The 16,127-nt window shown below is 44.8% G+C and overlaps 1 protein-coding gene across 6 annotated transcripts in view; it reads left to right on the plus strand.

Annotated features, from left to right (window-relative positions):
• The window catches only part of LOC119169092 (protein regulator of cytokinesis 1), a 119,405-nt gene that overhangs the window by 38,720 nt on the left and 64,558 nt on the right, over positions 1 to 16,127 (plus strand). For all 6 annotated transcript variants that reach the window (XM_037420180.2, XM_037420181.2, XM_075886450.1 and 3 more), the window contains exon 7: positions 12,699 to 12,928. In XM_037420180.2, the coding sequence (XP_037276077.1) occupies positions 12,699 to 12,928 (230 nt within the window). The remainder of the gene's footprint in view (positions 1 to 12,698; positions 12,929 to 16,127) is intronic.

The raw sequence follows: 16,127 nt of genomic DNA on the forward strand, positions 1-16,127 counted from the left end.
CTGAGGTGTTGAAACTTTGCAATACACCCAGTCATAGAACCAGTGCAAAGCCACTTTTGGTGTAGAAACTTTTGCAGCAAAGGGGGAAGGACCAATAAATTGACTGAACAAAAAAGAGCAGATAACTTTCGCCTTCAAGTTGTCTTGGGTGAATGTATAAGAAACCGTGGTTGTGTTCTAGTAACAGCGCGACAACTTCAGGAAGAGACAAAAAGGACTAGAAAGAGCACTGTTTTCTGTCCTTTTTGTCTCTTCCTGAAGTTGTCGCGCTGTTTTTAGAACACAACCACAATGAACCAACTCGCCCAAATTAAGCTTTGTTGCATAAAAACCCTGCGAGTTTCTATAGCACTGTTACATAGCGTTTGTTTTGCTGTCTACTGCATCGTTATGTTCAGCCGCATATGCTCGTAATTGACCGTAGACCTAAAGGCCTCACCTAGTTTTGCTTCGCGCATCTCGTTTTTTTCCCCCAGTGTCAAGGCAAAGAGTGCTAGCTGTAGCAGTTTAATTATTATCGAATGAAGCAAAACTCTCCGTCAGCTTCTAGGCCTGTTCGATTCACCTGCACCAATCGGAACTGGTTCACGACTGTGCACACGAAGTTCAGAAATTGTGCAGTGTGAGTTTAGCGGTGCAGGCACAGCGTGACACCTGAAACGAATTGAGCCGAGACTCGGGACCAATCGGAAAACTTGATCACAAGTATTTGAAAAAAGAACTTCAGATCAATTTGCACTCCATACAGAAGGCCCACTGCGTGGGCCGGTATACTGAAAGTGGGAAAAGACCTATTGTTGTCCATTTCTCTTCATACAAAGAAAAACAAAGCGTACTAACTAAGGCAAAAAAGTTTAAGGGCTCGCCTTACAGCGTCAATCAAGACTATTCTCCCGAGACCCGGGACTTACGTAAGCGATTGTGGGAATTCGCGAAAGCAAAACGGACCGATAAAGAAGTAAAGCTTAAGAATGACCGGGTTGTCATCAACGGCCAAGCATTCGTTTGGGATAAGGAAAAAGAAGTTGTGAAAGTGCGCAAACAGTGACAAGTTGATGTCAAAAGCGGTGCCCGTCGCGACCTTGTTGCAATTGTAATCAATTGTAGGAGCCTGGTAAATAATGTCGAAGAATTTGCCGGAATAATCCATTCTTTCAAAGCTGACATAGTATTTGGCACAGTCTTGGTTGAACCCGTCTATTCGTGATAGTGAAGTCTTCCCAGATGATTTTATAGCTTATCGGAAGGACAGGCCTAGCTTAGGCGGGGGAGTCTTTGTACTCGTTCACTGCTCACTGCATTCATCAGCGCTTGATATTGGCCATGAGAAATTGGAATCAGTTTGGTGCTCCGTCAGATTAGAAGATAATTCTTCTTTTGCCATCGGGGCGTTTTATCGACCACCTGCCTTTGACATTAGTTCATTACAACTTTTACATGAAACTATTTCCGATATTTCTGGCGAAATCTTTCTTCTTGCTGGAGACTTTAATTTGCCAGATCTGCTTTGGGATGACAGCACATGCACGTGCAAAACTGGTAGCCGTGTTAACAGCGAGATGAAGAAAATCGTTAATGTTTTTGGGCTCTACCAGTATGTGCATCAGCCAACCCGAAATGGCAACATTTTAGACTTGATGTTTTGTAATGTCCCCACTATTGTAACTTCTGTGGATAACGTTCAGAGTATAAGTGATCACACCGCGGTCGTCGCGGGTATTAGGTTTGAAAAGAATAAGCCAAAGAAGCAACCTACAAGGAAGGAATTTCTTTTTGGTAAAGGTGACTACTCAGCGATGTCACATGCGCTTTCAAATCATCTGCCTGTTTTCGAATGCCTTGCCGAATATTCTACCACACAAGAATTGTGGTGTGCTTTTAAAAGTAAAGTAATGGAACTCATAGATATTTACATACCAAGTGTGCATTCTCGTGGAATGAATAGCCGCAAGAAGCCTTGGGTTACCTCACAGTTATTAAAAATATTTAAAAACAGGCAGCGAGTATACCATAGCTTCGAAAGAACGAATGCAAAAAAACACTTCGACAGGTTAAGCGCCCTAACGCGTGAATACAAAGTTATGGTAAAAAATGCGAAGGCGGGCTACTTAAATAGGCTAAGCGAAGAAATGAAAACAAATCCAAAAATGTTTTGGCGGTACTTAAAACGTTGCGGGTCGGATGCTACCGGTATTAACGAAATCCAATATAATAATCAAGTGTTCTTGGAAGATATCGACAAGGCGAACTGCCTTAATGAATATTTTCGCTCTGTATTTTCGCCAAAGACTGATGAATACTGTGATATCCCATGTGTATATCCCGTACCCTTAATGCAGCCTATTGAGCTTAGCGTAGACGGCATTCAAGCCTTTCTGAGTAATCTCGATGAAACAAAAGCGAATGGTCCTGACGGCATTCCTCTGAGTGTTTACAAACATTGTGCTTCTCTTGTTTCCATGTATCTTCATTTAACTTACTCGAAGTCTTTATCTACTGGTGTTTTACCAGATGATGGGAAGATGGCCCTCGTTGTGCCGATCCACAAAGGTGGACCCAAAAAGGAAGCTGTCAACTATAGACCAATTTCATTAACATCAATTGCCTGCAAAGTACTTGAGCACATCTTGTACAAGGAAATAATGCGACATATAACGCACCACAAATTGTTAATAGAAAATCAGCATGGATTCTGTAAAGGACTATCTTGTACCACGTAGCTGGTTGAATTTTATCATGATTTATCCTCTAGTATTAACGAAAATGGGCAAATTGACTGTATTTTTCTTGATTTCCAAAAAGCTTTTGATTCGGTTTCGCATGCGCTCCTTTTGCAAAAAGTTAAGTTATTTAATTTACACCTAAATGTGATAATCTGGATAGAAAATTATTTAAAGCATCGTCGCCAATGCGTTGTTTTGAATGGAAAAGCATCCAGTTATGTTGACGTGACATCAGGTGTGCCACAGGGCTCCGTTTTGGGTCCTTTGTTATTTTTAATTTATATCAATGATATTTCGGTTGGTATCTTATCATCTACCCGACTTTTTGTCGATGACTGCATAGTCTACCGGAAAATTAAGAGTGAGCAGGATTCCTCCCAACTTCAAAATGACTTGGTGCGTATTCATGACTGGTGTACAACGTGGAAAATGTCTTTAAATTTTAATAAGTGCATTAACCTTTGTTTTTCAAAGAAGACAAAGAAGATCGAATTTAGATATTGTATAAATGGTGTGCCAGTTACCACGAAGACAACTTACAAATACCTGGGTGTGTTCTTTTCTTCTGACTGTTCATGGAATGTACATGTTGATTATGTTGTCGCGAAAGCTGCGAGGGTGTTAAATTTTATTCAGCGTAACTTACGATGTTCGCATCAGCGACTTAAAGAATGTGCGTATTTGACGTATGTACGACCAGTCTTAGAGTACGCCTGCGCTGTGTGGGATCCGGTGCAGGTATATCTTAGTGATAAGATAGAAAAAATACGGAACAGGGCGGCAAGGTTCGTCCTGGGACGGTATCAATGGCGGGAAAGCTCTACTGCTATGAAACAAGAATTGAATTGGGAGCTGCTTTCATTGCGTAGAAGAAAATTGCGATTAAAACTTTTATATCTAATATTTAATAATAAAACTGGAATCGGTAAGGATATGTATTTACAGACGCCGTATTATTTGTCAAATCGAATTGATCATCCTTTTAAACTGAGGGAACACCGTCCCAGGACTGGAATTTTTGCAAATTCTTTTTTTGTCAGAACAATACATGAGTGGAATGGGCTCACAAGTGTACAAGTGTCTGCTGTAAATGAAAATTTGTTTCTTTCGAATCCTTAACCCCCCTGCTATAACGCCTTCGGGCGCTGCAGGTATACTTCGAATAAAGAAAGAATAAAGAATTACTATGTGCCGACAAAATGCAGCCCTTATATCTGTTTGCTTAAGTAACATCGTTCAACTAACACTGACCGATGGCAAACCGCACATGCGGACAGTTCATGAGGTGCAAACATCTTGCCAAAACACACCCTGTTAGTAAGGCGGGTACAGTGCCTACACCTACGTGCTGCGTCGTCTGCTCAGCTGCTCGCGTAGCTGCACCAAGCCGGCACCGTCACCGTAGGATGTGCAGGAAAATCGTGAACCAGTGTGGCACTTCTTCTGCACCTTTTGAAATGAATGGCAGGGTTCAGAGGTCGTCAATGCTGCACTGCTGAAACGAATGGCAAGGGGCAGCACCTTGTGAACTGGTTCACGTGGTGCAGGCGAATCGAACGGACCTTCTTTCACATTGCCAGCTGATGTAAGTGCTCAGTGGCAAACCCAGAGGGGGTGGTTTGACCCTTCCCCCAGGAATTTTTTGTGCTACCCCTCTGCCACTTACTCAACTTTTTTGTCACTTCTTGCTAACATCATTTAGAAATTAAGGGGTGCTACCATCACAGTATAATACTTGTGCGCTTTTACAGTGATCAATGTCTGCATACTAAAAAATGTGTCGCGGTGCTTGTCAAGGCTTCGACACTCTGAGATTTCGGGCAGGAATCCGAGCCGTGAGCATGTTAAGTTGGCTCAGATCTCGCTGTCGTCGCTCACTACGACAATTTTCACTAGGCAGAAGTTTGTTTTAACGGTAAAAGCCAGACGCAGTTCCAAGGTCTAATAGGCCACGTTCAAGCATATTACAGTATGACTGTTGGAACATGTGCTGAGATGTACTCAAACCAGAGTCTAACATTTCTATTGAACCTTCGCATGTTCTGCCAACATCTATACACACACGCGCAGGACAGAATACTTGACTCATCCAGCGAACTTCGCTTGTATGCGAGTTTACAACATATTGATACATACCTTTACCATGCCTTTACTGCTAAAGGCACTCGGAAATGTCGTCTAGTGAACAGGTGCAACACAAGCTAACATGCAGGCCAGTTGCAACCTTAGAAAGACCTCCTAAAATACTCATCATGTAACTTAAACTGATAAATAAAAAAATGATGGTCTTAAACGTAAAGCAGCGTATTGAGAAATATAGTGTTAACAGCACAAGTTTTATTGTTCATCGGCATGGCGAACAGCGCAAAAATACAGAACATAAAGCTGAAAAAACATATGACGCATTAAAAAATATACTCATTCGCTTTATCTGTTCGTCCCTTTACATGACATGACTAGAAGGGCACTCTGAGCAATTTCTGCAGCTAGCCACATAACGCACAACAAGAAATGCACAGAATGAAGAAACATCGGTGGACATGTTATCATGTTAAATTAAGAACAATATGCATGGCAATCATAATTTTTTAGAAGAATATAAATAAACTTTGTGCAAGCAATGTTTCACGCAGCAAAGAGACGCGCAACACAGGGATTACTGTTGATTATTTTTTTCAATTGACACGAAGATTATCCTGCGCATCACATGCCATATTACGTGCCACTTATGTTACCCAAAATTTACGAGAATTCCTATATGCAAACTTTGGTTGTTGCATTGCTGTTCACACCTTTTGTATCCACAAACCACGTCTGCAAGTTAAAGGTGCCACCGAAAAGCAAGGAGTAGAAACTGAAGAGAACGGAATCACTTTGTTTTGGTCTGAAAGGGATCTTTAGCTATATTTTCAATCAGTTGAACTTGCGCCCTTACAGCTGCATGACAAGTAGCGCATAGTGATTTTACCCAAACCATCTTTTTACTTGCCGCTGTGGTCCAGTGGTTATGGTGCTCCCTTGCTGACCTGCAGGTCGCGGAATCGAATCATTTTCATATTTTTGATGTAGGCGAAAATGCTCAAGGCCTGTGCACTTTGATTTAGGCGCACGTTGAATACCCAAAGTGGTGAAGTTTTTAGAGCGCCCCATATTCATTCTGTGGTTCTCGAAATCGTCTCTCATAATCAGCTAGTCGCCCACAGAAGAAAACAGTGTTTATGATGGAAATCACTTTTTTTCTGTGAAATTTATTTTGTGCTTGCACTGACTCCATCTTTTCCGCGATTGAGTCCCCTTTGAGTGCTTCTAGAAAATTTGTCGCGTATAGAGCAGCAGTTTTGTGGTGGTCACTCTCGTTGTGGCTTCTGAAATTTTCGAGCGCGTTGTTCCAATGTGCAAATGGAGAAAGGACCAAGCTTGCACCAAGAACTTGGAGAGTCCCTTTGCCTGAACTTTCTTTTCCAAAAAGCACACGTCTTGGCCCCTCCAGATATTAGGAATACACTAGCAGCCAGGAAAAGGTTTCTTGCCGGTGAGGTTGGAACTTCAGCTGGCGCTTACTAGCGGAGGGAAAGCTGTAGCTAGCGCCTGGTTATGTCGTCATTTGCAAACGTTGTCTAGTCTCGTCGTGATTAGCGTCTTGGCCTTTTAAACATGTCGATACCAGTGTCAGTGTCAGGAATCGCACTTTCCATGCATGCATCATGTTCAGATAGATTTTCAGGAGTTCTTCGGCACATAAGTCCTATTCAGGTAGTGCAGAACTACAGCTGCGAACAGTTTCTTTGACTGCTGTTGCTTTTCGCCAGGTGTCAAGTGTTCACTGGACGGAGCGTCACCTTTCGAGAAATAATTAAGTGTTGCCTTACAGTGTTTCGACGCAGCCATCGAGTCTCGTAGAGGGGTGCTGATTGACACAGAACACGAACTACCCAGCAATACGTGTAGGCAGCGTATTTCAAGAGGGTGACTTCACATTGTTAGGAAGCAACGCGCTCAGCCAAGTTCGGGCAGTGACTCTGAATGTGAGGAACAATAACGTAAGCCACGATACACGTCGGCTGGTAGTCCACCTCAAACACCCGCGCTTGTTTCTCCCCTGGTGGAAAGATTCGTGGGTCCAGTGCGGGTTTCCTCTGCCTCACTTCAAGTGCCGGTATGGTCACGCTCGCCCAGTATCTTACTCTGCGTGCGAAACGTCTCGCATTTCTTATTACGCCCCTACGAAAGGCTGGTAGTTTATGTTGTGTTGTGATCCCATTCTACAAACGTGAATGAACGCTGTTGTAACCTCGGGTTGACAGAGATTCTACCACTGCCACCAGTTGTTGAAACCCGGCGTTTGACAGGATCCGACCTGCTATTCGTTGTTGAGTTGTTGGGACTTTGCTGTTACCGGCACGCAGGACTCGGGAGGAAGACTCCGAGCATGAAGAGATTGATGAGAAAAGCTGTACTGAGGTTTATTTACAAGCAAGCATTTCTCGCCACAAGACGAACATTTAAGGTGTCACCGATTGACAGATTCGGAGTGGACGACAATGTCTGCGCCGGAGTACTTCCTTCTGAGGGAGGGCAACAGAAGGGAATCTACCAATGGAACACACGCACTCCCTCTGGAGCAAATGGCAGGGTCAGAATAGAACACAATGCGCATGTCTCTATTGTAGTAGTGGGCACGCTGGGCACAGTGACGCTACGCTAGCAAAACGTGAGCTCCGATGCGAGGCGCATCTGACGCGAAGCATTTCTCACCACAAGACGAACATTTAAGGTGTCACCGATTGACAGATTCGGAGTGGACGACAATGTCTGCGCCGGAGTACTTCCTTCTGAGGGAGGGCAACAGAAGGGAATCTACCAATGGAACACACGCACTCCCTCTGGAGCAAATGGCAGGGTCAGAATAGAACACGATGCGCATGTCTCTATTGTAGTAGTGGGCACGCTGGGCACAGTGGCGCTACGCTAGCAAAACGTGAGCTCCGATGCGAGGCGCATCTGACGCGACCGGTGTCTATTGGCGTACCCAAAGTTGGCACACTTTCAAGGCACGGGCTGCTTGCAACTCCCTGTCGAATCTGCAGATTTTCACGGAGTAAAAAAAGTTGCTCCCTGGAGTGGATCCCACGACGAAGCTGCTCCAGATCTGCCAATGGAACATGCAGGGAGCACTCTCAAGCTGCCAATTGAATAGACTTACTCCGCATGGAGCAGAAGAAAGTATTACCGGAAGTGCTCCAAATCTGCCAATGGATCACACCACTAGATGAAAATGCCGTCCTACATCGTGACGATCTCGTCGAAGGCTCTCGCAGGAGCCCACTGTGGCTGGTTATCAAGAGTCCCTTTTCCCCTCATCCTTAAATAGGGCAATTACCTTAAACTTCTCTGTCCAATTATTGGACACGCATCAATGACATCACTTTCAACGGTGTCGCCCTGGTCAACGTCTTTGACCGGGATGTGGCCACCACACTCCCCCTCCAGTGCCAAGTTGTCTCTTCCTTGGGGTGAGAATGCCGCTGCGTACAGGGTCCCATGCTCATACTATCGCCGCACTACCAAAAGCACCAAAGGACCCCCGCCCACCATGCTCATTTTGCGGAGCTGATTGTCACCCATGCTGGCGCCGCCATTTCTTCAAGGAGGCTGGCGCAACCAAGACAATTTCGGTCGTCTCGCTGTATACTTCGCGGGGTCGTGACTGCTTGCGCCTCGCCTTCAGGTTGGGAGGACAATACCTATATTTGGATGGCTGTCGGCAGGCCCGCATTCTTTCGGCAACTTGTTCGCGAAACCGCAGACACCCCTTTCTGCTTCGCTCCAGCGCCGATGCTGTTGATGCTAGAAGTGAAATTCCAAAATGTTGATGCCAGCAGTGAAATTCCAGCGACCTTCATCGGAATGCCCGAAACACACAATCGCCAGGCATGGATGGTGCTCAGTACAGCGTAAGTAAACTTGTGCTGCATGCGGTGGCACTTCTTGTCGAAGTTCATGCATTTTGGTAAATTGATTATGGTGCACTATGCTCTGAGCAAGACTGGAGTTTATTCCTTCATCACTAGTGAAACGATCACACAAAATTTTGTGTGGTACGAAGCTGCGCCTGTTTGTGCCAGTGCAATAGCTTCAAACATGAATGCACATACTAGCTAGAACAGTGTACACGGAAATGGTGTAGGCCTGTGTGCTCAGATTTGGGTGCACGTTAAAAAACCACAGGCGGTCGAAATTTCCGGAGCCCTCCACCACGGCGTCTCTCATAATCATATGGTGGTTTTGGGACGTTAAACCCCACATATCAATCAATCAGAACAGTGTACGGTATACATGGCATATTGATGCTGTGCGATGAAATCTTCTGTACAGTTCTGAATCCATTAATGTAAAGGGAAATGACTGCTGCACGCTTGGAAACAACGGGAGACACCTTGCTACAATTCTATTGCTTTGGGGAGCAGAGTGACGAAATTTGCGGAAAAAAAAAGAAAGGACAGTAAGAGTTTTTTTTTTTTTTAGACATATTTAAGTTTTCTAGGGCATATACGCAGCGAACAAGCTGTTTTTAAGTGAGTAGGTATAGTCTGGTCCCAGGTACATTTTCGATTGAGACCAAGTGAACATTTCTCCACAATTATTACCTTGCCCTCGCAGATTGCACGATAAGACCACTGTGATTGGAGTGCAGTGAAATAGAATATTGTGTAGATTATGCACACTGACGCCGATTTTGTTATACAATCGAATGTTGTTATTTCGAACACTCTTAATTCGAACTTCCGGTTGATTCGAACTCACGATGAGGTCCCGTCAAAGCTATGTGTATTCCAATGGGCGAAGACGCCCGGTAATTCGAATGCCCAACCACTTCCGACGATTCATTCGAACATACCGCGCTCCGAAAACGCTCTCAGCACCCTGCCCAATCCCACCGCGGCACCTGCGACACCACAATGCTGCCCCTGAAGGAAATGAAAAGGAAAGAAAAGGCTGCGGTGGAATGTTTGCTGTCTCTCAAATGCCAATCTGCGTCGCGCCCGTGTCACGCTTCTCCCTTTTTCGTCGCTGCCACGTAAAGCCGGCACTGGATTGAATGATTGTGTGGTTGAAGGAGAGGAAAAAGGCACTATCTTCTGCAGCCCTTGCCCCTTTCAGGAGCACGGCTCTGCGCCTTGAGGGGGGGGGGGGGAGGGGGTTTCTCACGCGCCGGTGCCATGCTTCCCCCTGTCCCTTCCCTGCCACGTAACCCTTCTCCTTTCAACAACATGCGCAAAGAGAGCAAAAAAAAAAAAAAAAAGGTGCCGTGGAGTGCTGTTTTTCTCTAAAATTCTCTCCGCGTGGAGACGCTCCTCCTTTCTCATCACGTGCTGGCCATGCTGCTGCTGCGTAGCGGAGAGCGGGAGGCTCTGCTGCGCAGCAGTCGTTATCGCAGTCTTTAGAAAGTGTCGGTGCTCGACATTTTCGCGTGCAACTTCTCTTGACTGGAGAATGCTGAAACTGAAGTAGAAATGCTTTGCAAGCTGCGTGCGAAATTGATTGACTCGCTGCAAGTCAAACGTGTACAGATGCGCATCACCGATTACTTCAATTAATAACAGATGTCCTGTGATTTGTGAATAAATGCAAGCCTTCTCAAACTTCCCCTCGTGTCTTAGCTCAATGCACATGCACCACATCATGGAGAGCCCTCCACTTACTTAGCTTTTATAATTAAAACTTCTTTTAATTTGAACAAATTTTCAAGCCCCTTCGAGTTCGAATTATTGAGATTCGACTGTATATTTCTTTCATTGTTAACTAGTCATGACCTTTTGCACAGTCTGGTCCAAAATTGAGTTAATTTTCAACTCACAGTCGTGAAAGGAGAAACTATGCAGATTGAAAACAAATACTGCATGCGAAGTGAAATTGGCAGAGTATTTTTGCTTCATGCAGTGCGGCGCTGCTCTGTAATTGTGCAATATCCGCACTAAAAGCACCGACTTGATGCCTGCTCTATGGACGTGCTGGTAGCTGGTTTTTACTACTCTCAGCGACCCAAGTGCAAAGTTTCTCACACGCAGTATTTGGAACAACCAATTAGTATTCAAATCTACACAGCATAGTGGGGCTCCAACTCATTTATAAGGGTGGGATTTTGACATTATCATCCACCAAACGCCACGGTCTTTCACTGCGTATCGCGCGGAAACATATCACGAATGATTGTGCCCAACATAAAGTATACAAATAATGAAACTGTACGGTCATGTTGACAATAAAACAAATAAGGAAAACTTCCGCTACGCAGAAATAAGATTAACGAAGCACAGGAGACTCGCCGCAAAAGCCAAGTAATGTTACCGATTCAATTAGTCTTTTCGCGGGTAAATAATAAGACAAAAATACTAATGTTTGCTGGCTCCGTGTTGCTCTGGATTGTGCCTTTTGTGTGATTGCAGATTGAAACAGGGTTATTACGTAAAAGATTCTTGCAATGGATGCATTCAAATGCCTGCGTGCTGTGGCACACGAAGTGAGCCAACGCTTCCGTGAGCTTACGACACTCCGCCAGCGCTTCAGCTTCATTTAATGCTTTGCAGCCGCCATAGATGGTGGGTGCTAATTCATGGAAAGGTTCATTTCCATGGAATGTGAATGCTACTTTCTGTGTGAGAGGAGACGAAGGAGTTCCTTGTCTGCAAGAGAACTTTCTACACTCTGTTGGTGAACGCTGTGCTAGTTTTTCTGGGTGGAAAAGGGCACAATGGTTCTGGAACTCTCCAATTTATTGAGTGAGGGCTGTGGCACACGTCCCACAGAAGTTACTTGCAATCAAGCCGTGACTCTACTCCAGACATGTGAAACTGTAAAGTTTTGTTCAGCATACCAAAAGGCTTTCCAAGAAAGGTATTATTTCTGAGAAAAGCTGTGATACTGTAGTTACCAGATGGACCATGTGGGTGACAGTTGTTCTAGTGTGAGAAATTCATAAGTTTGCAGTTATTTTGAGCTGTGAACAAATTACTGTTTGCTAGTTATTCTATGAAAAAGTGTGCAATCGTGGGAAAATAAACCAATTTAAAAGGACATCTCTGTAGGCGTGTTTTATCACAATTAAAGCATTTAACTCTCCCTACGTGCAATTTATGCTTGCTGTGAAGTCCTAGCTGATGCAGCCACAAGTCACGATTGTCATATTTTCGCTTCCTCAAACGTTTTTTAGGGAGGTGATAACCTTTTTTTCTTACTGGCCCATCAGTACTTACTGTGTGAAAGATTGGTCCCCACAGCTAATGAGAGACTTGTTAAATTACTCTGACAACATTCTTAGTTTATTGCACTCTTACTGGTCATTTTCTTTTGGTCTGCTAGATCTTGCCACAGGGTGTTTTCTGAAGCTTGGCCGCCAAGTTGTTGATGCATATTTAATCCACAATAATTTACCTTGGCATTTGATTCACTTCTCACATGTGGTTTGCTCTATGTAATTGTCACTTTTAATCACTTGGCATACTCTTACATCAAACATTGCAGCCTAGTCAACTTGAGATCCACTAAGACCAGAAACGGATTGGTGCACGAGAGGGCTGGCCCAGGGCTGTGGTATTTTACAGTATTTATGGTGTTTTATAGTATTCAGGGCAATTGAAGCTGCTCATTCGGTACTTCGCCCATTCTGTTTTGCTGTAAAAAAAGAAGGTACAATTATAAATCAACTGATTTTAATTGTCTCACACTTTTTTGTTGTGATGGCTGCCCCTAATTAAGAACTTGCCAAGGCTATCAAAATATGGGTGCAGCAGTTAAGCTTCACTGTTAAAGCCTACGAATCTCAGATGGTCCTGCTCCATAATGAGGTGTATCAAATTGTGATTTTCCCTGTGCTTAGCTTACTCCAAGATGACAGTCCCACCCCCTGTCGACTGGAAAGGAAAAGTTCATCGATGCAGTTGTGATCCCTGTATAGTCTCTGGAATGCGTATGCAGACATCTCTGAGGAACGGCTGGCCCTGCTGGAGGAGCAGCTGAAGGCCCTGAAGGAGTTTTACTCTGAGAACAAGCTCATCATAGCCAAGGCAGAGCGCCACGAAGCCCTCTGGTCCAGGTCTCTTGAGCTGGAGAAGCTTGCCTCTGACCCATCGCGTCTGACCAACAGAGGAGGGCGCCTCCTGCTGGAGTCCAAGGAGAGGCAGCGGCTCCAGGTGGAGATTCCCCGGGTAGGTGCATGCACGCGCACACAAGTGCACTATGTTGCTGTCAGCATTGGCTTCCAAGGCGACACAACTGTGTTGTACCAATGTGCCACATGCTGCCACTTTTAGGCTGTTGGCGGTTGTATCGAAAATGATGCTGGTCAAAACATATTTTCTTGCTTCTAGGACATAACCTCACCAAGTTTTGTGCATTCTGGTTCATTATTTTAGCCCTTACAGCCTTTAATGTTGTATAACCGACCAATAGTGTGTCGTTCATTATTGCTATATTTTACCTACCGTATTTACTCGATTCTACCGCGCCCTCGATTGTAACGCGCACCCGGTTTCCACGGCGGGAAAAAAAAATGTAAGACATAGATTGCAACGTGCACCTATTTTTTTCGTTGGCCCGCACTATCGCACCACTCGGGAAAACGACTCCTTTCGGGAGCGTCTTCCGTTTAAATATGAGGTACGGTTAAAGCTTGTGCCTATCTGACGTGCCACGGAGCATTGCCGTCACTCTAGTTTTACCGTGGCCCGATGTCAGCACGCGAACTTGCTTCGCCCCCTTCTTCTCGCCAGTTGTGGTGCCAGGCATGTCGAAGTTAAAGAGGCATTTGATCGGCATTCCCGATTTGCCCAAGCAGGTAGCCGTTGTTGTGCCGCAAGTTTAGGACGAACCTCTGAAAACTGTGAAGCTTTTCTTCGTACTCCTCCGGCAACTTTTGGCATATGCCCGTTCACTTTCCAAGAGAAAAGCCTTTCCTTTTCATAAAGTTAGTTAGCCAGCACCTGCTCGCTTTAAACTGGCTCGGCATTAGCACTTTTTCTAAGGCTAACTGCATAGCTTGCACTTGGAGCAGTTCTGTCGTCACGGGCCGCTGTGCCGCTCACTGCTCAATCTCATACTCGCCGAGCAGCTCTTCAATTTGCGGAAACCGACCCTGCTGTGGTCCAGTGAAGCCTTTACGTGAATCTTTGCAGTCGACAATATTCTGCTTTTGTTTCCGCCAGTCCCGCACGCACATTTCAGAAACTCCGAACGACCGCGATGCGGCCTGATTTCCATCCGTTTCGGCACACGCGATGACTTTTTTTTTAAAAGCGGCACGGTGGTGCACTCGTCGAGTTTTTGGAGTCGGCCCTTCCATGCCGTCGATGCTAATGCACTACCAGATGGTGAACTCCTCAGCACAAGTACGAATGGCTGCACATGCGAAACACATAGGCAGAAATGGCCGACGCTCCATGCCGACGCATGTAGGGGGCGGCCATTTTGGAAATGCTGATGGCAATAGAATGACCGTATTCATTTTTTTTTTTTCGTACTCGATTCTAACGCGCATGCGATTTATGGACTCCCTTAACCGGAAAAAAGGTGCGCGTTAGATTCGAGTAATTACGTTTTTTTTTTTTTTTTTTTTTCATTGCTATAGTCTCCCGACTGGATTCTCCCAGATCTTGCACTCGGTTTTGATCACTTTTGGTTTAGCTGAAGAAGCAGCTGTGTTTAGCGACAGTTGTAGGTTTCCGCAAGTTATATGAATTTTCAAAAAGGATGAAATAAACAAGCCGCCTGCATCTTCCCTCAAGGGGGAACTCGAGTAAATGCGTTGCAGAGTGGTGGGGGTGTCGCTTGAATGTTGCGTAAGTGGGTATGGTTTGGGGATAATCAATTGTTATTTCGTCTTTGTTGTTCTTATTTTTTATTAATAGTAAAAAAATCATTGTTTTCAACGAGTGGTGGAACGTAGTTGTTAAGTTGTGCCCCACTACTGGTTGAAGGTACTACTGCTTCTATCGGATCTACTCGAGTCAAGCAAAGCGTTGAATCGAGCAAAAGCCAAGTAAAGATGCCCTTGACTAAATTTCAAGCGCGTTATCCAGGGCCTTCATATACAATGTGGATAGTGAACTGTTGTTCAGCATGAGCAGTCAGTTTTTTACTAGCAGACGCTGCCTGCATCACCTTTGCGAGGCGAGAGACAGAGAAGGGGGGGGGGGGCAATAGTTGGCACGAGACGTGAGCATGCGCAGTGAGGGTGTCGACAGCGCCGCCGACGCCGTATTTTGAAAGTAGATGTGACTAGAAAATTCTTCGCATTCAAAATCAATTTTTATGTCACTCAAATGGCAACTTGGATGCTTCACAACTCTTGTTCTGTGAAAGGTAAAACCTTAAAATTGCACTTTGGGGGGGGGGGGGGGTGCATTCTTTGGCATTGAATTCAGCAAGTATAGTCAGTTCAATGATGCTTCAAACTGAATGTCATAATTTACAGGAAACCAGAGTTTGTATTTAATACAGTGAAATCTCGGTATAACGAACTTCAGTGGGCCGCGGCAATTCATACTTTATTTTAAAAGCTCGTTATAGTGAAAGGCCAAAAATTAACCATAAATACCTATTTTCTACCAACCAAAACGACTCACCTTTGAAACGGTGGGTCCTTGAACTAGTTTTTCTCGAGAAAAAAAAAAAACAAATGCACAAGTGAACACTAAAATATGCATGTTTACTTTAAAAAGACTGGTTTTTTTTTTTTTTTTTTTTTTTTACCCATGCAGCACAAACTTTGCAGTGCGAAGGCCTCCAGCTTATCCACATTTCTGTGGTGCGATTCCATGGTGCAATCCACTTTCTTGCTTAGCGAAAACTGCTTCCGCTTTTTCGTTGCAAGCAGAGATCAACTCATGTGTAGCTCCGCAGCGCGAACACCGACTTGCTTTGTGGACGCCATAAGTAATCACCGAAAAGAGATGAACACGACTGACAAGGCCTCCTGGAGCACATGTAGAAGTGAAAAAGATAAGAAAAACCCAAACCGTATGGCTGTGATCGCCTCTTCCAAAGAAAAGAAAAAACAAACAGAAAATCTATCGCGTTTAGTTTTCTGCTCTCTCGCTGTCTCAAGTTGTCCACGCCCATGCTTCCTGCTCCGCAACTCTCACTCTGCCTCGCTGTCCTTGCCCTCTCGTGATGCCCTCGCCCCTCACCTCATCGCTTGTAAACCTGCAGTGTCGGCGTTTCAACAAAAAGAAAGAAAAGAAAGCCTCTCTTTCGTTTTTCCCCCTGCGCACTATCGGGCGTGCTCGGAGAAGCAAGGCGTCCGTTCGCTGTGTTGTCTGCTTGCGTACCGCTCCGGTGGTCGCTACGGATTTCAGAACATGAGTTTGCCGTACTGAGACGTTAATATAATGCGGAACTAAATTAGCA

This window comes from Rhipicephalus microplus, chromosome 2, assembly GCF_043290135.1.
Source record: "Rhipicephalus microplus isolate Deutch F79 chromosome 2, USDA_Rmic, whole genome shotgun sequence".
NCBI lineage: Eukaryota > Metazoa > Arthropoda > Arachnida > Ixodida > Ixodidae > Rhipicephalus > Rhipicephalus microplus.